This window comes from Protopterus annectens, chromosome 3.part1 (genome assembly GCF_019279795.1).
Source record: "Protopterus annectens isolate FY-2018-M chromosome 3.part1, PAN1.0, whole genome shotgun sequence".
In the NCBI taxonomy this organism is placed as follows: Eukaryota; Metazoa; Chordata; order Ceratodontiformes; family Protopteridae; genus Protopterus; species Protopterus annectens.
Genome location: NC_056732.1, coordinates 1526826778 through 1526852491, shown reverse-complemented (window position 1 = coordinate 1526852491; position 25714 = coordinate 1526826778). Strand labels below are relative to the sequence as shown.

Genomic DNA, 25714 nt, shown 5'->3' with positions numbered 1-25714 from the left:
CCCGAGAGACGCACTTTTACACGATTGGCCCCCAGGTCTCCTTTATGCATTTTCACCCTTCCCATTAATACCCGGATTTTTGCAGAAAGCAAAATCGCTGGGAAGGACTGTTATACTCATAGCCCCCTACTGGCCTCGACAGATTTGGTTTCCGTTTCTCCACCATCATCTGTTGGAAGATCCATGGATCCTGGACCCAGTTCCAGACCTTCTGACTCACCCGTCAGGGGATCTTCATCCTTCTCTGCAGTCCCTCAAACTGACTGCTTAGCTAATCCACTTCCCCTAATTGCCAGGCTTCATTCAATTTCAGAAGATACAACACAGATTCTTTTGTCTTCTCACAAGCCATCAACCAGGAAATTATATGGCAGTAAATGGAAAAGGTTCTCAATTTGGGCCAACGCGCAGAACATTGACCCTTTCCGAGCTCCGCTGTCTTCGATCTTAGAATTTCTAACAAAGATTTTCAAGGAAGGGGCAGTAGCTGCTACAGTTCGAGTTCAGTTAGCTGCTATCTCAAATTTTCACCTTGGTCTTGGTGGCTCAAATATTATGAGCCATAAATTATCTATAACCTTCCTTAAAGGCGTTCTTCATATGAGACCTCCAATCAAAATTCCCTTTTCTCCCTGGGATTTAAACCTTGTGCTGTCTCAAATTATTCTTCCCCCTTTTGAACCACCATCTTCTTGTGATTTAAAATTTTTATCTTGGAAAACAATATTTCTTGTGGCCATTACGTCTGCCCGCAGAGTGTCAGAACTTCAAGCATTATCTATCAGATCACCCTACATGATCTTCCATCCTGATAGAGTATCTCTCAGAACAACCCCCTCATTTTTACCTAAAGTCTGTTCTGAGTCAAATGTCAGTCAGGTCATTGAACTGCCAGTCATTTTCCCCAACCACACAAGCAAATTGGAATATATGCTTCACAAACTTGATGTTCATAGACAGCTCAGATTTTATCTTGACACAACTAAGGATATTAGGAAATCAGAACAACTTTTTGTATCCTTCTCAGAAGCAAGAAAAGGCAATCCAGTGGCTAAAACAACTTTATCTAAATGGTTATCTGATTGTATATCCTTTGTTTATGAGAGTATGAGCATGCCGTTAACGCACAAACCAAAAGCTCATTCTACCAGAGCTGTCTCTACCACCTTTCAAGCTAAATTGCCCCTTGACTATATTTGCGCTGCAGCCACTTGGTCTAAGCCTTATACCTTTATCACACATTACAGAGTAGATAGGGCTTCAAGGGACAGGTCTTCCTTTGGTTCTGCGGTGCTGAAGAACATACTCCCATGAGCCACCCAGGGTTGAGGGTGCAAGGGACGCTACCCATCAGTGAGAATAAACGGCGAGATTTAACAACTTCACATATAGAAGTTATGTACTTACCATAACGTTCCATGTGAGTTGTTTATATCGCCTTTATTCGCACGTCCCTCTCTCCTTCCCACTCCTGACTGACTGTTGACTTAGAGGCTAGTACCATCCTGGTTATTGAATATTTCTTCTTCCCCTTTGGGAAGTGTTCTTTGTATGTATATATGAGAGGGTATGTATATGTTGTATATATGTATATACTGTTATTTACTGCAAACAAGATCTGAGGTAATTCCAGCAGTGCATTGTGGGATAAGGGGCTTGGTCTTGAGCTACTGGCAAACCTTGAGCTTGCTATCGGCCATGTCGGAGCCAAGGATCGGCTCCAAACCCATCAGTGAGAATAAAGGCGAGATAAACAACTCACATGGAACGTTATGGTAAGTACATAACTTCTGTTTTTTTTTTTTTTTTTTTCAGTTCCTTGGTCCCATGCACTTTGAAATGTTTGTGGGTGAACTAAATTAGCTGTTTGCCCTTATCTGTTGTTGTAATCTGTAATCTTAATTTAGGCAGGGCTGTTAAAATGCATCTAACCTTTGAATTCTCTGAATGATGAGTTACACATTGAAATATGTCAGCACCTGCATCTGTGGGCAGCTTAACCACCTTAATGCACGATTCCTCATTTATTTTCCACTGCTGATACTGTTCATGCCTCCCTTCCTAGCATTTATCACAGTTAGGTACTACATCTGATGCTGAAATAAAGGTCTTGGGACTGCCTGGGGCCACGTGTGGAGAAACGGGAATAATGAAGGAAATACTATTCTGCTCTTCTGTCTGGCAAATGGCTTGAAGGTGACAAATGTGTGGTTCAGCAAAAGAGACAGTCACAAGATCGCATACAAGAGTGGCCAACATGCAATTTAGTTAGACCTCCTCCTAGTAAGCAAAGAGCACTGGGGTAGAATTAGTGATTGCAAAGTAATCCCCAGCGAAACAGTCAAACGACAGCATAAACAACTGGTTGCCACAGTTTGCTGCAAGCACTGGTCAGAGAAGGCTCTAAGGTCAGCAAAGACAAGGCTGAAGACCTGGAAGTTGACTGGAGAAAGAGCACAACAGTTCAAGGCATTAATCTGGGCGTTTAGCCCCACAGGAAGAAGAGGAAATAGGTGGAGTTGATGAAGAATGCCAGTTTCTCAGTTTCTCCCGATCATCTTGTCTGAAGACTGCAGAAGATATGTGGCCAAGCCCGAGGTATGTAAATTAGGTACATAAGGAAAACTGGTGGTGGAATGCTGAAGTCCAGATAATCATCAAAAGAAAGAAAGAATGTGTGCAGAAAGGGTGGGAGAAAAGATGAATCCGGATAGGACAGGAAAGGAGCTAAGAAAGGAGTTGCAATAGCAATGAACAAGACATCACAGACACTCTACCAGCTTCTGGAAAGTGACTCGGGAGATGGCATAAAACTCTCTCAGGTTGCAAGGTAAAGACAGAAAGATAAAGAAGATGTCAGACACCCTTCATAAGGACACCTGCAGCAATCTGCTCACCAGTCCACATGATATCAAATGTAGATGGAAGGAGTACTTCCAGCAACCTCTGAATAAAGAAAACCCCACAGAAGCTGTACTGCCCCAGACACAGCCTACAGTGAAAGAAGAGGAGGCACCCACTGTATAAGAAGTAAGAACAACTGGAAAAAAATGAAGTCAGGGGAAGCAGCAGGCTCAAATGAGGTCTTAGCAGATATGATAAAGATGTTAGGTGAGATAGGTGAGAAATGCCTCCTGAGGCTACATATAGCACTATGGAGAGAAAGGCATATTTCAAAGGACTGGAGAATAAGCATACTGTTGCCATTGTTGAAGAACAAAGGGAACCTTCACATTTTTGAGGTGTATAGAGGTGTCAGACTGTCATTACACTGCATGAAAGTTGTGGAGAGGGTGACTGACAAACGGATATGCAGAGTAGTAGAAAGTAGTACAGGAGTGAGCAGTTCGGGTTCAGATCAGGATGCAGCACAACTGACCCAATGTTTGCAGTGAGATAGATTGTTGAGAAGAAGCTAGAAATGAGGAAAGAGTCCAATTGGGCATTATTAGATTTGGAGAAAGCATATCACAGTATCCCAAGAATGCTGATGGGGCAGTCCTGTGTGGTACAAAGTCCCAGAGACATTGGTAGAATTACTGCAGGCTATGTACAAGGACCCAGTGACTCAAGTACAATCAGTGTTCGGTCTCTTAGGGGGGGTTCTCAGTGGAAGTGGGGATGGTGCCTCAGGAATCAGCTCTGACCCACTGTGTTCATACTGGTAATGGACTGCATCAGCAAACAGGTCAGAGGGGACAAAAAGAAAGTCGGAAGTATCATGAGCGATGGGGAATATGTTGTGTTACTGATGGTGGTGCTTATCTAAGTTAAGCCACTGTTACTCTTCAAGCATATTACCAAGTGCCAGAGTAATACAAATCTGTAATGTCAAAGAGGGAGTAGGATTGTGGGGTGATGTCTTATGCCAGGGGTTCTACAGCTGCAGCATTTTGCAGGAATCTGTATGTGTCATCCACAGGCAGTTCTTTATACAGATGATGTGGCAATAGAGGCAGACTCAGGGCAAGAACTTCAGCAAAGGTTAGGTGAATGAAATGCAAAACTGAAGGCACATGGGATGAAACTGAGTACAAATAAAACCACTGTAAAGGCAGCAAATGGGGTAAATCAGAAGACGCTAAGAATTGCGATAGAAGGAAAACAGTGGAACAAGTAGCTTCAAGTATCTGGCAGTGGTGGTTGGGGAGAAGGGAGGTCTGAATAAGGAGGTCAAAGCTAGAATCAGCCAACTGGCACAAAAGTGTCAGGGGTAGTGTATGACAGAAGGGGTAGTGTATGACAGAAGAATGCCAAAGAAGCTGAAAAGTAAAGTGTACAAAGCAGTGGTATGACTTGCACTACTGTATAGTACAGAAACATGGGCAGTAGGGGCAGAGGAGTTGAGGCTAGAGGTGATGGAGAATTAAGTGCCTGAGATGGATAAGATGCACACTGTAGCACTGACGAAGAAATGAGGATGTAACTGCAGAAACCAAATTAGCTCCAATTGCAGAAAAGGTCAAAGAGAACAGACTACAGCAATTCAGACACGTGCAGAAGAACAGAAGGCAATCTGGTGAAGAATATTTGGGACAGACAGGAAGAAGTCATGAAGAAACAAGAGTATCCAGCAAAGAGGTAATGGATTGTGTGAGAGAAGACCTGTGACAGGTCGGTGTGAGTGTTGAAGAAGGTAGGCGAGTGGCATTGAATGGAGAGAAATGATGACAGTTGACAACATGTGGAAAATGGGAAAAAGAGGGCTGATGATAATGATAATTCAGGAGCAATAAATAATTTTCCTTGTTACATCTCTGTGTATGTACAGTTTGTGTTTGACGTGTGAGAAAAAGGAAATGTGCATATTTGTTGTGAACTGAATCTAAACAGTTCTACTGTGAAATTATAATGAAGTAACAGTTCTGAAAGCAATTTGATATGTTGTGTATCTTCATTTGTGCTCATGAAAAAGTAACTCTAACATCAGGAGTGGTTTTTGATGGGTCCTCTGGTTGGTTGGGCTTATCCTCTGTACTAGTCAACATTTGATGTATTTTTCCAGAAGCTCCCATGTTAAGGAGTGCATGCCAGTGGTGACACCTGTTGTGCTGTCACACATTGACTACATATTGCATGTAAAAAGTTCCTATATCAGCATACTTTTTGGACTTTTTTTGTTGTTGCTTTAAGTTTCTGAATCCTGATGAGTGGCATAAAGGGACTTTTCATAGCACCTCCTGACACAAGTAGTCTGGGTCACAGTTTAGGCACCTGAGTCTTCTTGGGAGAACTGGCTGTGGCCTAATCTGGAATTAGGCCATTCTTGTTTGTGGCCTCCTAGTACTTGCCCTTAGTTAACAGAGACTGATCCTTCTTTGGTATTCCGCTATACAGAAGACTTCACGCTTGGGAGAGGTGCACCCTCAGCTGCCACTGTGGGTTATGCCTTCTGGTATGTCATTGCAAACTTTTCCCCAGCTTATTGGCTTGGTTTTACTTGTTCAGCTTGATTACCGGGTGTATCTCTTCAGGTGATTCATTCATGGATTGGATTATGTGCACCAGAGGCTTCCCTAGGGGGCTTTTTCCTCATCTCAGGTAGTATGGTTGGTCATGGTTAAGAAAGAATCACAGAAGGAGCCTACATCATGTCCCTCAGCCCAGGATTAACAGACTGGATACTTGTTCAATTGTTGTGAGTTAGAATTTCTGGTGGTAGACTCTTACTAGTATTTCTTCCATGTTAGGGGTCTTGAACTCCTCTGAATTTGCACCCTTTGAACCAAGGGTATAAAAGTTCATCCATGGGTAGCTTACTTATTGGTAGCTCTGTCTCCTTTTGGCTTCTTGTGGTAGTTTTTAGATCATTATGGAGTTCCCCTTCTCATCACTTTTGGGTGACACTTTTCTTCATCTCTCCTTGAAGAGGTAATTTGCATCCTTGGAAAGGTCTATTCTCCTGTTGTTTTTTTCACAGTTGGCCGGAGCTGAGGGGAAAGGTGTGTGTCCCTGCTCTTATTATTGGCTTGATCTTATAAGGGAGTTCCCCAGAAGTGAATGGATCTGCGTTCTTCAAACTGATAATCTCCCAGTATCCTGAGACTGCAGATATACTATTGTGTTTGCCCTTGGCAGGACAGTTGGGTTCTCAGGCTTACTGGATGGCTGCATCCAGTGTATTCATGGTTTGCCAGTGGCAGCTTCTGTTGCTGAGGACCTTCATGGATAACTGGTATTGTATGAAGGTTTCCCATACTTTTAGCTTCTCTCACATTTAGACTGTCCTAGTAGACTATTCCCACTATGATAGAGTATTCATGTTTTGATTGTGATGGAGCCAGATAATTAGTGGGTGACATGGTAGTGGGGAATGGAGGATGTTCCCACTTATTTATTTATTTATTTATATTTTGTTGTCTTGGGTGTCCATCTGAGCCAGGTCCAATTTCAGATATGAGGATAAAAGCTCCATAGTAGCATGCAACATAACGAATGAAGAATATTCCAGAGGACACATAACGCAATACCAGTGATTGGAATATACAGAAGTTGGCACATCCTATTAGTCCTACAAACTGTTTTTACATTGATTAATTGATGGTGTGTATGAATTCTGTAAATTACTTATGTGGGAACAAATTAATAAATCACCAAGGTGGTGAAGCTCTGTGAGTTTCCTGGGGGGAGGGCTACCAGTTGTTTAAAGTGGGACGTATCGTGAGGGATGGGGAATATGTTCTGTTGCTGATGGTGATGCTCATCTTACTTAAACCACTGTTACTATACAAGCATATTACCAAGTGCCAGAGTGATGCAAATCTGTGAAATCAGAGAGGGAATAGGAGTGTGAGGTGATGACTTATGCCAGGGGTTCTACAGCTGCAGCATTTTGTAGGAGTCTATATAGGTGACCCACAAGCAGTCCTTTTTACAGGCCTTATGGATATTAGCTCTTGAATCACTATCACAGTGTCACTACTGGTTATGATTTTTTTAATTCTGGAAATGTTTCTTGGGTAATAAAATGATGCTCTCAGTGCTTTTGACATGTGGTTCCTCCGTGACAGTTCATCGTTTAACATCTCCCCACGTCAGTGCAGTATATATACTGACCCGTCCACTCACCAAGTCATGTTTTAAACTGAAAGTGAGAAGTCCTAGAAGAAGAGCCACACATATGTTTTTATTAAACTGTTTAAGGTTTGTTGGATAAGTGGGTGTAACTAGCCTAGCAGAGCTAGAAGATTTGGGGCTGTACAGGTTTGATGTTATGTTGTCCTATCTCGTCTTCATTCTTACAATGATGGGTTCAGAGCTGATCCTCGGCCGAATACACAACTGAAAGACTCAAACTTGGCTTGTGGCAAGTAGGTATCCCAGAATGCAGTGGTGTAACTCCCCAGATCTCGTTTGCCAGTTTGCGAGGTTGGATGCACTTTTCTTGGCCATGGTCAAGCTGTGAAAAATTTTTTTACTTATTACACTTTATTAGAACCTTTAATCTCTTTCTGTATTACAGATGATGTTCTTTTCTTGCATTGTAGTTATGTAGTTAGCTTTGAACTAGTAATATCTAAAGTGTTATAGCTGTTATTCCCTTTGGTGCTACCTTTGGCCGTTGTTTCTTAGGCCTTACTGTATCCCTTGTAGTAGTTGTTGTTGTGTCTTTTCGTATTGTTTAATAGTAGCTTGTTTAAGTTAGAGAGCTCTTTGCCCATTTTAGTTAGAGGGCTTGTAGTTGGTGTGTTGTTTTTCTGGGAAATAGGGCCATTTTAGATAGAGGCCCTATTTTCTTCCCTTGTTATCTGTCTCCTCAGTGTTTCCTATAGTTAGCTTTAGATTAGTAGTTTTAGTAACTAGATTTTCTTGTTGTTATATTGTGGTCTTTATCATTATCATGTCTAAAGACCCAAAGGAGAGGGAACATAAGCCTTCGGGCTTCAAAAAATGCCAGAAGTGTTCACAAAAAATATCTATCACTGACGGCCATGTCATATGTGTGTATTGCCTTGGAGCTGTTCATTTACAAATGGATTGTACATTCTGTCATTCCTTCAGTGCCAGGGTTTTACAAGAAAGGAGGAACAAATTGATCCTTAAGGGGCTCTTAAAGCCAACTTTTGAGGAAGCTATCCACAGCTCTTCTTCCTCTTCTTCTTCTTCTCCTTCTTCTAAAAAGGACAAACCTCAAAAGAGACAGTCACCTGCTACATCGGCTCAGTCCGAGCCGCCATTCAAGTTACTAAAGATTTCTAAGGCTACTACCTCAAGCGGTTCCAAAGTCCTCAGAGCCGTCAGAGGTTATATTGTTTGACAAGCTTGGTTCTTCGGCTCCAAAGTCTTCGGAGCCGCAAGATACCTCTTCTCAGAGCTGATCCATGGATATTTCATCGGTTTCCCCGACTGAGATCTCCCATTTTGCACAGGTCTCGTTCTCCATCCCTATCCTCCAGGTCCACCAGGAGCTTATCTGACGATGACGTGGAGCTGGTGGTTCGCAGACTCTTGAAGTCGCTGGCACTAACCAAATTATTTTTGGCTCTGACCCATTTGGTTTCGGAGCCTACTATACCAATCATACCCACTGTCATTCCTCCTCCAAGCCAAGCTGGACCTTTGGAGCCGGAGTGCTTGGTACCAATTGCTGTGGATCCATCGATTCCGAGATCCCGTTCGGTATTCATGGAGCCGACTTCTTCTCTGACACTCTTGGCGCTATTCGGAGAGTCTGGGAGCCGGGGTTCCCTGATCAGCCCCGAGGGGGATTCTCGGCCCCGATTGTCTTCGGTGCCTAGCCTACCCCTTGGAGTGTCAGCCCGGGTTAACTCAGCTCCTACATCAGCCTCGGGTCCGATCTCATTGGTTCCGGTGGCTTTCTCTGTCTCCTCGGAGCTGGTGGGATCCGCCTTTAAGCTGATGAGGAGTATGCTGTCTGCCCCTACAACATCACATAAGGATACCAGCAGTCGTCCCCCTAAGGCACCAGCTACTGTCTTGGCATCACCCATTCCACAGGACAGCAGAGATCCAGAGTCTCAAGATCCCCCATTGGCCGAACCCCTCTCCTTCGAGGCCTCCCCAGAATACCCTTCTGTGGAGACGCCTCGGAAGAGAACATGCAAGAGGAAGAACGTAGACTCTCCGGATGAGTCCGTCATTTCAGACACTGACCTCGAGGAGTCAGAAGGGTCCCCACTGTCATCCTCTGATGATATCTCATTTGCAGATATTCTAGAGATACTGAAGCAGAGAGGCAGCTGGCAGGCCACCACCCTTTCTGATGAGGAGTCAGTGTACCTGAAGGCTTTTGGATCTCAACCTTCAGCCTCCTGAGTGTCACCGCCTTTCGATGAGCTAATGGACCTGGTCAGTCAAAAGGCATGGGATTCACCTGACACAATGGAACCAATCCCTCGGAGGCCTAACAAATTCTTGTCAGCTCCTTCGGGAAAGGATTCCCTCACTAAAGGGGTACCTGTAGATGCTATGGTGGTGGCAGCAGCCAGTAAGAAGGAACTTTCAGAGACATCCTCATCTGTTCATTCTCCGAATAAAGACTCTCGAACGATGGACAGATACGGGAAGCATGTCTTTTCGTTAGCGACCTTTACTCTTCAATCGCTGAACTACCTCACGCATTTCACAAGGCTACAGAGAGATCTCTTGAAAGAACTAGGAGATACTCATCAAGGTACATTGGCTGCAGGGGTGAATGAGAAGGCCTCCTCCCAGCTATCCACCTTAAATTCCATAGTCAACTCCATGTGGCTGATATCCTACGCAGCTGGTGGAGAAAGCAAGGCAGCAGGTTCTGGAGTTTCCCTCAAGAGACACTCCTGGATGAGCTTGTGCAATTTTGCAGAGCCCTTTAAGTCTACTTTTACTAATGTCCCTTTTGATGGTTCCTCACTCTTTGGACCCAAAGTAAAAGACACTCATACCCGATGCGAGCAGGAATGAAAAACTCTCTCTGCCGTTGGAGTACATTTTTCCTTACCTTCAAGACCTTATCCTAAAGGTCAGAAGAGTGGGAAAATGTGGTTCAAAAGATCCCAGAGAGTTTTGCAGGAAGCATAGGGGTGATTCCTTCCCCAGGGGCAGAGGGTGAGGTAACAATGGTAGATGCCACCCTAGAGGCAGAGGGAGCCCGCAGAACCAGGGTGACTGCGATTCCTTTCGTAGATGCCCTTATCAGCACTCCTAAAAGGAGGCCCAACTGCTCTACTCTGGAGGCAGAACAGTCAGGCGACATTTATCTATGTACCCAGAAACCTGGCAGACTATCACAAGAGACAAGTGGGTACTAAGAATAATATCCAGAGGATATGCCATTCCTTTTCCGATCCTGTTCTGCAGACCAGAACAATCCCAGATATTCCACCCAATCTAAGGCAGCAAGCAGCTATAGAGATTTAAAAGTTGCTGCACAAAAGAGTCATCCAGGAAGTCCCCACAAACCAAATAGGATTTGGAACTTACTCAAGATTCTTTTTGGTGCCAAAAAGAACAGGGAACTTGAGACCCTTATTAGACCTAAGCAAATTAAACGAATCTGTCAAGAAGTCAAAGTTCCGAATGGTGACACTGCAGTCTATACTTCCCTTTTTAAGGAAAGATGATTGGATGTGCTCGATAGACCTTCAAGATGCTTACTACCACATAAAAATGGAGAGGGCATCAAGAAGGTACTTATGCTTCCATCTGGGAGCCAGTCACTATCAGTTCCGAGCTCTGCCCTTTGGTCTCTCTACAGCCCCCAGAGTGTTCACCAAATGCATGGCAGTAGTCACAGCTCACCTGAGGCGTCTAGGATTCTGAGTGTTTCCCTGTCTAGATGACTGGCAGCCAATCTGCCACCACCAAGCATCTACTCCAACAAGCCAGGGATCTGACTTTAGACATGTGCGCTCAGTTGGATATTACAGTCACCTTTCAAAAATCTGCCTTGTTGCCCTGTCAACATATTAGATTTATAGACGCAGATCTAGACACCGCTTCTATGGTAGCATGTCTTCCAACAGACAGAGTTTCAGCACTCAGACAGCAGATGCTTTATCTTCTTCCCAAAACCAAGTTGAAAGGAAAGATAGTTCTAAGATTATTAGGGACAATGGCTTCCACAATAACACTGGTTCCTCATGCCAGAATGCACATGTGGATCCTTCAATGGCTGTTCTCCTAATGGTCACTTCCTATGTCTCACCCGATCAGAATAATGGAATCATGCAAAAATGACTTAAGATGGTGGATACACTCCAGCCATGTGACCATAGGGAGACCCTTTGTTCCACAACAACCCGTAGCTACGGTGATCAAAGACACTTCTCAGATTGGGGGGGGGCATTATCTGGGGAGAACAGTCCAAGGTATATGGCAGGAACACGAGGCTCACCTACATATAAATGTCCTAGAGATGAGAGAAGTGCTTCTTGCATTAAAAGCACTTCATGACTCTCTCCCTCTAGGGACAGTTGCTATACATTCAGACAATATGCCTGTCGTTTGGTACATAAACAAGCAGGGGAACCAGATCTTTCCTCATTTGTCATGAAGCCCTAAGAGTTTGGCAATGGGGCATTTCTTCCCAGTGCTTTCTAATAGCAATGCACATTCTGGGGAAGTCCAACGTGATAGCAGACAAGTTGAGCAGGGCAATTTTAATGCCTCACGAGTCATCTCTCAATCAGAACATAGCGGAAAGGATTTTCCAAACATGGGGTCTGCCTTGCTGCAATCTTTTTGCCAATCCCATGAGTGCCAAGTACAGCAACAACTTTACGCTAATCCCCCCTTCGGAGGAAACACCGAGAGACGCACTTGCTCACATTTGGCCCTCGGGACTTCTGTATGCCTTTCCTCCATTTCCTCTCATACCCAGCATCATTTAGAAAGCACAGTCCTTGGGAAGCAGGATGATTCTCATTGCTCCTTACTGGCCTCGTCAAGTTTGGTTCCCCTTCCTTTGGCCTCATCTTCAGGAGAAGCCTTGGACTCTGGACCCAGTTCCAGAACTGCTGACACATATGTCAGGTGCACTTCATCCTTCTCTCCACACCCTCAAATTGACAGCTTGACTGCTCCACTTCCCAATCTAGTCAGGCTTCAGAATTTCACTCCAGCAGTTAAACTTATCTTGATGTCCTCTCATAAAGCTTCCACCAGAAAACTGTATTCTAGTAAATGGAAAAGGTTTTCCCTCTTGGCTCAAAACAGGAACATTGACCCCTATTCTGCACCCATTCACTCTATTTTGAAATTTTTGGCGGAACTATTCCAACAGGGTTCAGCTGCAGCAACCATCAGAATACAACTCACTGCAATCTCAAATTTCCACATTGGTGATCCTACCTCAAACTTAATGTCACACAGGTTGTGTAGAGCCTTCTTGAAAGGTGCCTCCTTATTAAGACCTCCCTTTAAGGAACTTCTTTCTTCTTGGGATTTAAATTTTGTTCTGTATCACCTCACGTTATCACCTTTTGAACCCTCCTCATCTTCAGACCTTAAGTTCCTTTCCTGGAAGACCATTTTTCTGGTGGCTATAACATCTGCTAGAAGAGTATCAGAGTTGCAAGCCCTATCTATCTAACCGCCATATTTGATATTTCATAAGGATAGGGTATCCATCCTTTTTACCTAAAGTCTCTTCTTCAACTAACATAAATCAATCTATTGAGCTTCCAGTGTTTTTTCCAAGGCAGAATGCAAATTACATCAACTGGACATGCACAGACAACTCAGATTCTGTTTGCATAGGACAATAGATTTTAGAAAATCTGACCAGTTCGTATTCTTTTCAGATGCAAAAAAATGGTAGCTTAGTTTCAAAAACTAGTCTTTCCAACTGGCTCTCAAACTGCATTACATTCATCTATACCTCAGGTAACAGAGATTTACCATTTAAGGTTAAGGCTCATTCCACTAGAGCACTGGCTATGTCTTCTGCCTTTCAGGCCAGAATTCCTATGGATAATAATTGTGCTGCAGCTACTTGGGCCACTCCTCATACATTTATTACGCATTACAAAGTGGATTTGGCCTCCAGGGACATGGCATCCTTTGGTTCCACTGTGCTTAAAGGTGTACTCTCGTGAGCCACCCAGGGAAAAGGTGCTAGGGATGCTGTCCCATCATTGCAAGAATGGAGGTGAGATAGGACAACATAACATAAAGAAGTTATGTACTCACCATAACGTTCCATGTTTGTTGTCCATCTCGCCGTTCATTCTTATGAACCCTCCCTCCTTCCAAAGACTCCTCCTGGACCTGGTGGTTTGGTTGTTTTACTACCTTCAGGAGTTCGTTTCTCCTTCCATTGGGGATAGCATATATTTGTGGGTGTGTATATATATATATATATATATATATACACACACACACACACACACAGTTATTTATAGTTCATTTAGTAGTAGTAGCAGCAAACAAGATCTGGGGAGTTACACCACTGCAGTATGGGATACCTACTTGCCACGAGCTAAGTTTGAGTCTTTCAGCTGTGTATTCGGCCGAGTTGTAGCCAAGGATTGGCTCCAAACCCATCATTGTAAGAATGAACGGCAAGATGGAGAACAAGCATGGAACGTTATGGTGAGTACATAACTTCTTTTTTTGACTGCCTCCTGACAACAGTAACTTATGTTCTACAAGGGCTGATCCTGGCATTATGATCTAGGGCGGACCTGAGCATTGTATGGCCCATGGACGATATCTGGCCCTAATGTCCCTGACCGGCCCGAGTGAGAAGTCAGGCAAAACACTTGCTAATTGCAAGAACTAAAACTGTACATGTATTTATCATTCAGTATCTAAATGCAACCCATTATAGTAAGTGTGTGTGTGTGTGTGTGTGTGTGTGTGTGTGTGTGTGTGTGTGTGTGTGTGTGTGTGAGTGAGAGAGAGACTTTGAGAAAGTGAGAGTGATCTTGTGTGAGCAAATGCGTGCATGAAAGCTGAAGAGTCTGTGTGTGTGTGATTGATTGATTAGAAAGAGAGTGAATGCATGTATGAAAGCTGAAAAGACTGTGTGTTGTGTGTGATTGATTGGAGAGAGAGAGAGTAGGTAGAGAGAGAAAGAGTGAATGCATGTATGGAAGCTGAAGAGACTATCTGTGAGAGAGATCAAGAGAGAGTGAGAGCGATTGAGCAAGAGTGTGTGTTTGAGAGAGACTGAAGAGTGAGAGCAAGTGAGTGATCCCTTGGTAGCAGTTAACTGGCAGAACTTATGAAGCCAGTTGTTAAACAGAAAGGCTTTAGTAAACTGGGACAGGGGAAATATTGGTGAAAAAAATCTTTACTTTATTCTTCATGCACTGACAGATAACTTTCTCTATCTTGACCTACTGTTTCTTAGGCAGATTGAAAAAACAGAACCACTGGGTTGTATTTGTGGACAGAAAACTGAAGTTTTGTTTTTTCTTGATAATACTTGAATATCACTAGATCTCTGAAAGGACAACACAAACCTTGATGATTCCTAACCTTTCTTAACCCCTCTCACCTCCACTCCTGTTTTTCTTCTAACCTCATCTTTCCTACTGACATCTACTGTTCTAATGTACTCCCCTTCATTCATTCTCTTGTACCACCACTCTCTTTCTATATTCCTTCTTAAAAATGTATAAAAATTTGTGTTTTCTTTTACAATGTACTTAAAAATGAGAACTCTGTATGAAACTATGTAATACGCTTTTTTGTTCTAATGTACCTTGAACTTATTTGGAGCTTTTCTTCCCGGGCCTCCACTGAAAAACAGCTGTGGCTCAGTCTGACTCTCCTGGTCAACAAATGTCAAATAAATAAGTAAATAAGTAATAAACAACATGTTTTTAAAAACTCATGTCATCCCTAAGGAGCATTTCAGACTTGGAATTTGTCAAAAGTGTCCTCTTCATTACTACTGAGGTTAGAGATTTATTCTCTGTCATTCAACATTCAACAAAGTCTAGTCTGGTTCTATGAAGCCTCGCTCACTGTGGAGACTTTATTTACATGGTGACGTTCTACTTTTATGTTCTTTATGGAAATTGAGGGAGTAGCTATGGGTAGAGATATTTCAGCCCAGGTGTTTGCAAACTTATTTTGCGGCTTTGGGGAAAAATTTTGTTTTCACAAGAAGTGAATTTTGGCCTAATATAGGACCTTATCTTAGATACCTGGATGATATTTTTTGATGTGGACATGTACTCAGGAAAAGTTATAATTTATTCTGCACATTTCCCAACAGTGTTGAATTTCTTGAGTTTACATAAAATATTTACAGGGATAGTACTGAATACTTGGATGTTACACTATCCAAAGCTTATGCAAACAACTTCTTCTTCATCTTCTTCTTCTTCTTTCGGCTCTTCCTGGTTAGGGGTCGCCACAGCGGATCACCTGTCCGCTCATGATTGGCAGTGGAGTTTAACAGTGTTGAGTTGCCAGCCCAACCTTCCACAGAAGGCACACACTAATACCTAGCGCCAGTTTACAGTATCCAATCCACCTACAGCATGTCTTTGGGATGTGGGAGGAAACCGGAGCACCCGGAGGAAACCCACACGACCACAGGGTGGGCATGCAGACTCCGCACAGAAGGCACCCCAGCCGAGGATTGAACCGGAGAACCTCTTACTGTGAGGCAGCAATGCTAACTGCTGCACCACTGTGGCCGCCCCCAAAGCTTATGTGAACAATCAGTATTAATCCAACATTTTAGAAAGTTCACTTTTACAAATAGTTATTTACACTGTTTGAGTTGTCACCCTCACAGACCAGAGAAAAACCTGCTCAGAGGCCATATGGCCAAATTATCCTGGCTAGTGTCTCATGATCATGTTTTTTCAAAGAACTAGGCCACCTCAAGCCCATGTTTTAGTCTATAACTTTGCACACAATTCTTAGTGATGTAAAGTTAAGGTTATTATCTCTGGCATGGAATGTAATTGCCTCAAATCACCAAGGCCCAGCAAGTAATTTGTGCTATAAATCTTGTACATCTCTTAATTTCAAACCTCAAGGGCATGAAAGAGTAACTCTCTCACATTTTCATAGCCTAATTGTAACTTCTACCAGTAGTAACTAATCAAAACCATGCAATTTACTGTTTTTTCTAAAGAGATAAAATTAATGTGGAGCAGAATTGAGTTCAGCCAAGTGGTACAGCCCTCCAAAACCGTCCCTGTTTCTCATGTGGCCCCTTGGGGAAAGTTAATTGCCTACCCTTGGTCTAAGGCAGCTCTGTAGCTTTTATAAGTCCTATATAGAAGGGTATGGACCACATAATGCTTCTGAAGATGAGGGGAATTTAGAGCTTGAGTTAACCCTTCTCTTCAGAATTTGAACTTTGGGAGTGTGAGAAGAGAAGATTAAAATTAACAACAAACACTTCTTTGAGGAACCACTAGAGCAACAATTTATATATCACTTTCCTTTTTTATTGTTAAGACTTCTTAGGAGTGAACACCCATTAAAAACACGTCTATTTATAACTCGGATGATAGCCACATGATAACATATAAAATCAATAGGCAGGGTGTATAGTTTAGCAGCTGTGTTCCTTAAAATACACTTAATACTGAAACAATCATTTAACTCTGGACTTATGTTTGCCCCTAATTTGAGTTGCCAACACAGATGTTCTTCGTGTTTCACCGTTGCAGTCATCACATTTGGGTTATCTGCTTGCAGTAGCCCTCAGTCGGCCTGATTATCAAAGTCTTGGGTCCGGCGTCGGTTGCTGTCTCATCTTCTGTGACGTCAGGTAGTCAGGGGTATAAAGCATGCAACCGATGCCATTACATCAGTCTTTTTTGCTGCATTGTGCTCGAAGCAGAAGCAGTTCGCAAGTGCCGTTCGGCCGACTCCTGAAATTTTCATTTTTGAGTTTCAGAACCGAAGTCTTCAACTAAAGCTAAGTACCCCGTTGGGGAAACTTTTTCTTGCTCTAAATTGATGTCAGTAAAAGTTAATAACTGGATTACTTATGAAAACAAATACCTCATAAAGATTTTCATTCATACTGTATTCCTTGCCTAGGCTCTGACCACGACGTACCTCACTGTCGGTTTTGTGACTTATTTAAACCACGAACTATCCATCGTCGGTATATTTTCGCTTCTAAATATTTTGGTGCTTGGTTCAATTATCCAGATATGTCTTCGGTAAGCCATCCAACTACTGACATTCCAAAAAAAATGCAAAGATAAAGACAGAGACAGAACGCCTAGGTCCAAAGCTGCCGACGACACTTCTCTTAAGCCAATCGCCAGTTCGCCGGTACTCAGTGAGGCGCTTTCACAACCCCTGATACCTGCTACTTTGGATTCATAGGCCTCTACTGAGACCCATTCGGAGTCCAGTATGCTGCGAGATGCTTCAACTATGGAACCTGCAGATGTCTCTACCTTGGATGGGTCCAGAGCCGCTGTGCAGGCACCGGCTTCTGAGGGTGTATTCAGGCCTACTGGCTTGCAAATTAAACCAACACCATTTTCTTCTTCAAGGCCTAAAACTCGAATCATGCCTAGAAAACTGATGCCCAGACCACATTGTCAGGCCTCTATGCCTAAAAAACAAATGATAAGAATGGCTGAGGACCTTATTACTTTAATCAGGGGAAGCCATTCTTCCCCCTCTAAGAGACCTAGGACTGAGTTTGTTTATGATACTTCTGACCAGGATTCTGAATTTTCTGTTTCCTTTGACGACCAGGATTTACCCTTATCTACCTATGAGGATTCTGATGCTGAGGACTCTATTCGCTCTGCTTCCCCCCAGAGGATTTCTCTTTTGGTGAAAACTTGCATACTGTCAGAGAGCATTTTCCTTGGGAAAGTCAGGATTTCTCTGATTCTAAAAAGAGGCTTAGGGATTTCTTACTCCTCCCCCAGTACAGGCCTTTAGCCATACCTCCTGTACTAGACATTGTTGATGATGCATTTTCGGAATCTAGTTTGGCCCCTGACTCCTTACCTCCTGCTCCCAGAAAACCTGATAGATATTACAGGGTCCCTGACTCTCACAAGTTCCTTTTTAAAAATCCTGCTGCGGATCCTGAGACCATTTCACAGAGACCCAAGGGGATTGGATACAAGGGGTAAGAAGGTATACACTTCTGCAACTTTGGTCATTAGGGCCTTAAACTGCCAGTTTCATACGTTAAAATATCAGCAGCATATTATTGGATTGCTTAAACAGAAAATTATGTTGATTCCTGATTGTGCTGAAAATAAGGATTTACAGGATTTACTGCATTCAGCTGAACAAGTTGAAAAACATACTTTGCAATGTGGTTTTGATTCACTAGAGGCATCTTGCAAGGCTGCTGTAACTGGGTCTGTACTTAGAAGACATGCTTGGCTTAATGAGCAATCCTTGCCAGATAATGTTAAAGCGAAATTACTGGATGATCCCTTAAACCAGGACTGCCTGTTTGGCAACAAGGCAGAAGAAGTTCTGAAAAAGATGGAGGAAAAAGCTAAATCTATACAAACTGTTATATATTTTTTACAAGTACAACCTCCAAGGTTTAGTAGGCATTGGCCTTCCAAGAGTTGGTCCTTTCCTGCCTCTTCCAGACCTTCTCAGTCCAAACCCAGATCCAGCAGAGCTCCCAGGCTTCAGTCCCAGGGTACACACAGGACCAAGCAGTGGAGGGCCTCCACTTCAAAATCTGGGAGTAATAAAACTCCCCCCTATGCTAAACTGTCTCAGTGACTTCATTTTAAAACTTCCAAGCACTTCTCAACTGACTGCCCCTTTGGTGAGAAAGATTGCTATTCATGCAAAGAACTGGGAACTCATTACCCAGGACAAATGGGTTTTAAATATAGTGTCCCAGGGATAGAGATTTCACTTCCACACGTTACCAACACCAAGCGGGTGGCCGGATCTACCCATGCAGACAACTTAGATTTTACTTGGACAGGACTAAACCTCAAAGGAAATCTGAACAACTGCTGGTGGAATTTGCTGCAGGGGCAGAGGGGAAGGCTATTTCAAAGCAAACCATTTCTAAATGGATAGGCCATTGCATTCATTTCTGCTATAAGCACCATGGAAAACCTATCCCACAGGGGATTAGACCCCATTCAGCCAGGGCTGCATCTACCTCTACAGCCTTTATCAGATGTTTACCTACCAGGGACATCCTAGAAGCTGCTACCTGGAGTTCTGTACATACTTTCACCAAGCATTACCATTTACCAATTTTTTCTAAATCCAGAGCTGGCTTTGCCACTGCAGTCTTGCAGGACCTTATAACTGGTCCTAATGCTATCTAAATTCCTCCTCCCATCCTTAGGTTTGGGAATCTACCCATATGTGATGACTGCAACAGTGAAACACGAAGAACACAGTACAGTTGTGTACACTTACCATAAATGTAGATGTTCGAGTGTATTCACTGTTGCAGTCCTGGTTACCCTCCCTCCAGCCCCCTGACTTCTTTTGACTATACCTCTACTCTCCTTTACTATGCTTAAAAGCTTTTTGGTGTCTTTGCTTTTTGTTAGAGGTGTAACCTTGTATATTTATATTTAATTGCTTCCCATTAGGGGCGCTCCTAACATCTGGGGCAAGAAAAAGTGATGTAATGACGTCGAGAAAAACTGATGTAATGGCGTCGGCTGCATGCTTTATACCCCTGACTATCTGACGACACAGAAGATGAGACAGCAACCGACGCAGGATTCAAGACTTTGATAATCAGGCCAACTGTGGGCTACTGCAAGCAGATAACCCAAATGTGATGACTGCAACAGTGAATATATTCAAACATCTACATTTATGGTAAGTGTACACAACTGTACTTTCTCCTAAATACCTGAAGTGAAAACAGCTCTCATCTGCCTTCATAGCAAAGGAGCTGAACTGCACAAAGAAGTGAGATCCAGCATAATTATTTATAAAACACAGGAAGTAATAGAATGCTTTATAAGATCTTCTCTTCCAACTTCTCCTATTCACAAGCACTAACTCAGATCACACGCCATCGGTCAAACTTAGCTGGGACCTCACTGATACAATGCCAGCACATCAAACTGAGAATTTTTTCCGACAGAGAAGAGTCCTCAGCTGAAACCTCCTAGGGCAAACTCCAGATATGATTCCTACCAAACTCCTCAGGGCTGAAGTAGGATTGCTTGTTTTTCTAACAAATCCAAAAACACTGACTGAGGTATGGCTCCAGTTCAAAGAAAAAGGTAAAAAAGCAATGAAAAATACTTCAGTAGCAGTACTGATTTATTACAAAGAGACACAAGCACTTTCACCAATGCTTCATCAGGTGTACTCAATCAGATAATAACCACACCTTATATAGTACAATCTATTGACATCACATAGCATGCAGTATAGTATTTAAAAAGACACACATACAAAAACACTTGTTAAAAACATATCAATATACATAAAGTGTATAATATAAAATATAAATACATATGTATGTTCACAAAAATATTGTAAGATACATAAAATAAAAATAATAATAAAAACACCTCATCTCTTCAGACCCCTTTTTAAAAGAACTGGTCTGATAGGTAGACTTTCATTTAACCCATGTCCAAAGTTGGCCCTTAGCATAACAATCCAACTAGCCTCTATCTCCTCAGTTCTTAATCTATCATCACCCCCTATGATATTCTCAGATGTTGTGGAAAGAACCTGAAATTTAAAAATGTGATTGTTACCTGTTCTACTGACATGTTTGGCTAGGGCATTAAAAATAGTACCCTTTTTAATATGATAGACATGCTCTTTTATCCTTTCCCTCAGGGCTCGGTCAGTCTTACCTACATAGAAACAACTGCAGGTTTCGCAGACTGCCAGGTATACCACGTGCATAGTACTGCAGGTGGACAATACTCTGATATCAAAAGTTCTACCTGTATCTGGATGTTTAAAAACTTGCTTTCATTTATATAAACACATTGAGCACATTTGCCACAGGGCTCTGTGCCATTCTTATCATTCTTTGTAGAACTGGCCTTGGGGGTGCATAATCTCCTTTTCAAATTTCTATAATTCCTAAATGTAAATTGTGGTCTCAAGCCTACTACCTCTGCTATTTCAGGGTCTGATGTTAAAATATTCCAATGCTTATTAAATATTTCGGTATACATACTAACATTTTTGGAATAAGGAATGCTAATTCCTAATTGAGTGTCATATTTCCTAGGACTTCTGACATACCCTTCCGAAAACTAAGGTCTGGCTTTGGTATATCTAAATTGTCTAACTTTGTTCTCATTCCTAGCCACCATTTCTTCACTATAACCTCTCTGCGACAGTTCTAAACTGGTAGCACTCATTCTCATCTCATATTCTTCTGTGTTAGCACTCAGTCTGGACGCTCTTAAAAACTGATTTTGTACAACATTATTAAATATATAGTTAGGGTGCATACTGTCCCTAGAGAGTAAACCATTCACCCAGCACTCTTTCCTGTACATTTTACTAGTAATTCTCTTTTCTGAGTCTCTAAATATGGACACATCTAAAAAACTAATCTTTGAGTCTGAATAATCAATGGTAAATTTCAAAAATTGAGTTGAATTATTAATAAAGTTTAGAAATTCTAATACACATGATGTTGTGCCTCTCCATAAAATGAAGCAAACATCCACAAACCTCCTATAGAAATATATATAATTTTTATAGGGCCCATCCAATATATATTTCATCTCCCATGTCACCATCACAGCATTGGCATAACTGTTGGAGCAAGAGCTCCCCATGGCTACACCATTTTTCTGCCAATACACTTGGTCTTGAAATACAAACAAGTTATTGCACAAAACTAACCTCATCAACTCCAACAGTAACAATTTCTCATCACCATTGTAAGTTCCTTTTTCACTATAAACTCTTCTAGAAAATCAATACCTATAGTATTTGGAATGACTGTGAATAAAGACACGACATCAAGTGTGACCAACAATAGACCATCACATATGGATAGTGAGTTAATACTTTCATATAAGTCATGCAAAAAATGTTCAGTGTCTCTTAAAACATGTACAGATGAGTCAACAATAGGTCTCAATTTCTTCTCTAAGTATATAGAAATACTCTCAGTGCACCAACCTCTCCCTGGAGTTCCTATTTGGTGTGGATTTTTGCTTCTTGTTTTTTCATTTTTGTTTTTCTAACTGTTAAGAACCCCCTTGTGATCTCTCACTTAAGGTGGGACATTCAGCTGCGCTTACTGTGTTACTCCTGACTGGGTCCCGCAGTTAATCTAAGGGTAATTTTCCTTACTGCAACAATATATTGTCTTCAAACTGATTTTTGTTTATTTAGCTACCGTCGTTTTCAGTTTTACTTACTTTTTAGATCATTTAATAACCTTATAGTCCTCTCATAGGATGCACAGCTTGTTCATACATTTTCTTTTTGGACTTGCATTAAAGATCTTGTTGAAAAACATACTTTGTGCACACAACCTCAGCTTTGACCCAGTTTCCTAGCATCTAATCAGATGAGTCGGCTGCATTGGATTGATTTGACTATGTGTCAGGAAGTGAATAATGTTTTGCTGATTTGCCATTTGATTTAAAGTGTTTTTCAATCTTTTGAGACAGTTTAATTTCTTTTTGTTTAACACTAATTTCATGTAAACAACTTTTATTTATTTATTTAGGTGGACTGGTCCAAAGAGTCTTTTCAGCTATGATCCAAGTGCAAGGTAAGATACACAAAAAGAGATGTATAGTACAAAACAGACAGACTTAAAGTATACTACTTATGTAGAATACATTAATACATTTAGCAGTTCCTGGCAATTATGTCTTTTCACTTTTTGTTTTGAAAAACTATTTTTTTTTGTCCTCCACTCACTTTACTGAAACTTCTACTTTGTCATTGATCAGTGTACTAAAGTTGGCACTGAAACTATTATTGTTGTCCACAGACTCCTTAACATTCCCATCTGTTTATTTCTGCAATGTCTTTTAATTCTTTCTCTTTAGTAAAATGACTGATCTGATGTCAATTTTCATTCTATCCTCAACCTATGGGGTTTGGATTTGATCACTCGGATCTGTCTCTGCCATTACAATAGCTTGTGGTAACCAAAAAACTCTTGAGCTTCTCCCTTGCCCATAATGCACCCTTCCTAAGTACCCCAGATCTCCTTTGTCACTATTCCTGTTAGACATGGTGACCAGTTGCTCTTGAGCAGATAAGTGAAATTATTATACGCAAAGAAGAGACCTATCTCAGTTCTGACTTCTCCAATGGATCTGACACTTAAGAACCCAAGAAATTTGGATCCAACTACTCCTTCGGACCCGAAGATCATGATTAGACACCAGATGAATCCATCAGCTTCTTCAGATCCTAGTTCAAATAAGACTAAGGACTCCTCAGATCCAGTGCTCTCAGATCTGACAACAAAATCAGTGGATTTGACTGCTAGTCTACCTAGTTCACCCAGGACACAATATTCACCATCATTAGACCCAGTTCCATTCAGTGTTCCTTCTCCCTTTCTGAAAAGGCCAAAATCACCATCCATTATGTCCACTTATTCTTCTAGGAGTTTAAATGAAGAGGACATGTAGAGATTGGCGAGAAAAGTCCTCTGGGTGCAGATTATACCAACAGTCCCCTCAGCTCCTAACCACTTGGGTCAGGGGTTCCAAACATCTACTACCCCTCATTTGCATCCTCCTCATGACTGCCTTCGAAGTTTCAAAGTTCTTGGATCTGAGCCACCCGGCTCTGTCTGCTTCGGATCCGAAGATACCCGTATCCGTGGAGCCTGTGTTTGCTCTGAGTTCTTTGGTTCAGTCAGAGCTGGAGACCTCTTGGAGCCATAGCTACCTTGTCAGTTCTGAGGTGTTGGAGTCAACTCTGAAGTTTTCAGAACCTTGTCTGCACTTTGGGGCTTTAGCTCAGATTAGCTTGGCTCCAGGATCCAGAGGCATGCCCTCTCATGGATGATCAGTCATTGAAGTTTTGAAGAGAGCCATGTCTGCTTTGACAGCTCAGATGGTTCCTCCCCCTCAGATCTTCAACCCCCACCCTTGTCATTTCTCTGTACAGAGTCTTAACCTTTCTCTCCATGGGGACAGCAAGTACTGAAACCACAGGCTTCCCAGCAGGGTGTTCCCACTTCTGATGCCTCCTCAGAGCATCCCACTGAGGAGGTCCCTAAGAAGAAGTTGTGCAAGAGGAACCACTTAGGTTCCTTGGAGGAATATATCACTGAAGACACAGACTTCAGTGAGGGCAAAGGGTCCCCAAGGTCACCTTCTGATGTTTTCCTCGGAGACATTCTAGAAGTACTAAAACGTAGAGTTGACTGGAAGTCCAACATTCATTCATCTGAGGAGTCAGTGTTCCTGGAGGCTTTTGGTACCCATCCTTCTACCTCCTGGTTCATTCATTGAATTGATCTCTCGGGGGCTATGGAAGGCCCCCGATACCATTGAGCAAATCCCCCTGGGACTAGACAAAATTGTTACTGCTCCTGAAGATAAGCAGTTTTGGACAAAGGTGTGCCATTGGATGCAATGGCCATGGTGGTGGCCATGAAGAAGGAACTAGCTAGAAAAGTTACTCTGTGCATTTCCTCAACAAGGAGTTTTGAGCGATGGTAGGTTCAGGAAGTTTGTCTATGCATCAGTGACCTTCTCCTTGTGGTCCCTGAACTACCTGGCATATTTCACTAGGTTACAGAGGGTTCTGATTAAAGAGCTGTCAGATAACCTCTCAGGATCTGTTTCTGAAGAAGTGCAGACCTCTGTTACTTCTCATTTGGCTACTCTCCAGTCTATTTAAAACTCTTCCATGAGGCTCATTTGTTATGCAGCCAAAGGAGTGAGTAGATCAGCGGGTTTAGGCATTTCCATCAGGAGACATGCCTGGATGCACTTATGTGACTTTGCGGAGCCTTTCAAATCTTCATTCGTCAGTGGTCCTTTTGACAGCACGTCCTTATTTTCCCTTAATGCAAAAGACACATTGTTAAAGTGTGAGAAAGATGGGAAGACCCTGTCTGCCATGGATATACATTTCTCCACTCCTCAAATGTCCTTCTCCAGGAATCTACGAAGGAGTGGAAAAATGTGGTTCAGAAAATCCCAAGGGTCTTTTCAAGACACAAATGGAAATAGTTCCCTCAGGAGTGGAGGGGGAACTCAAATAGTTGACGCTACCTTCATGGCAGAGGAGGCCCATAAAACCAAGGGTCCAGAGATGCGTTCTTTGGCAGACCCTTCCAGCACTCCTGAACAGAGGCCTGACTGTCCCTGCACCAGAGAGCCTGGCTAGAAATAACATCAGACACCTGGGTGCAGAGGATCATTTCCTAGAGGATATTTTATACCATTTTCTCTTCCTCCTCCCCATTGCAAGAAAATCCCCTATGTTCCACCCAGTCAGAGGGAACAAGCAGCTATTCAGATACAAAAACTGCTAAAAAACGAGTCATCCAAGAGGTCCCACCAGACCAGAGAGAAGCCAGAACTTGCTCAAGATTCTTTATAGTGCCAAAGAAAACAGGGGGCTGGAGACCAATCTTGGATCTCTGCAATTTGAACAAGTCTGTTCGATGCAACAAGTTCTGGATTGTCATGGTTCATTCCATTCTTCTGTTTTTGGAAAAGGATGACTGGATGTGCTTGATAGACCTTCAGGATGCATATTATCACATAAAGATGGACAAGTGATCCAGAAGGTACTTGTGCTTCTGGCTGGGAGCCAGTCATTATCAGTTCAGAGATGTTCTTCGTGTTTCAGTGTTGCAGTCATTACATTTGGGTTATCTGCCTGCAGGTAGCCC

General features: G+C 42.4%; 1 protein-coding gene across 1 annotated transcript in view; it reads left to right on the top strand.

The window, feature by feature from the left end:
• Nucleotides 1-25714, top strand: part of LOC122798552 (autophagy-related protein 9A-like) — a 1381959-nt gene that overhangs the window by 1105208 nt on the left and 251037 nt on the right. The window contains exon 15 of the mRNA XM_044067604.1: nt 22568-22612. Within this exon, the coding sequence (XP_043923539.1) occupies nt 22568-22612 (45 nt within the window). The remainder of the gene's footprint in view (nt 1-22567; nt 22613-25714) is intronic.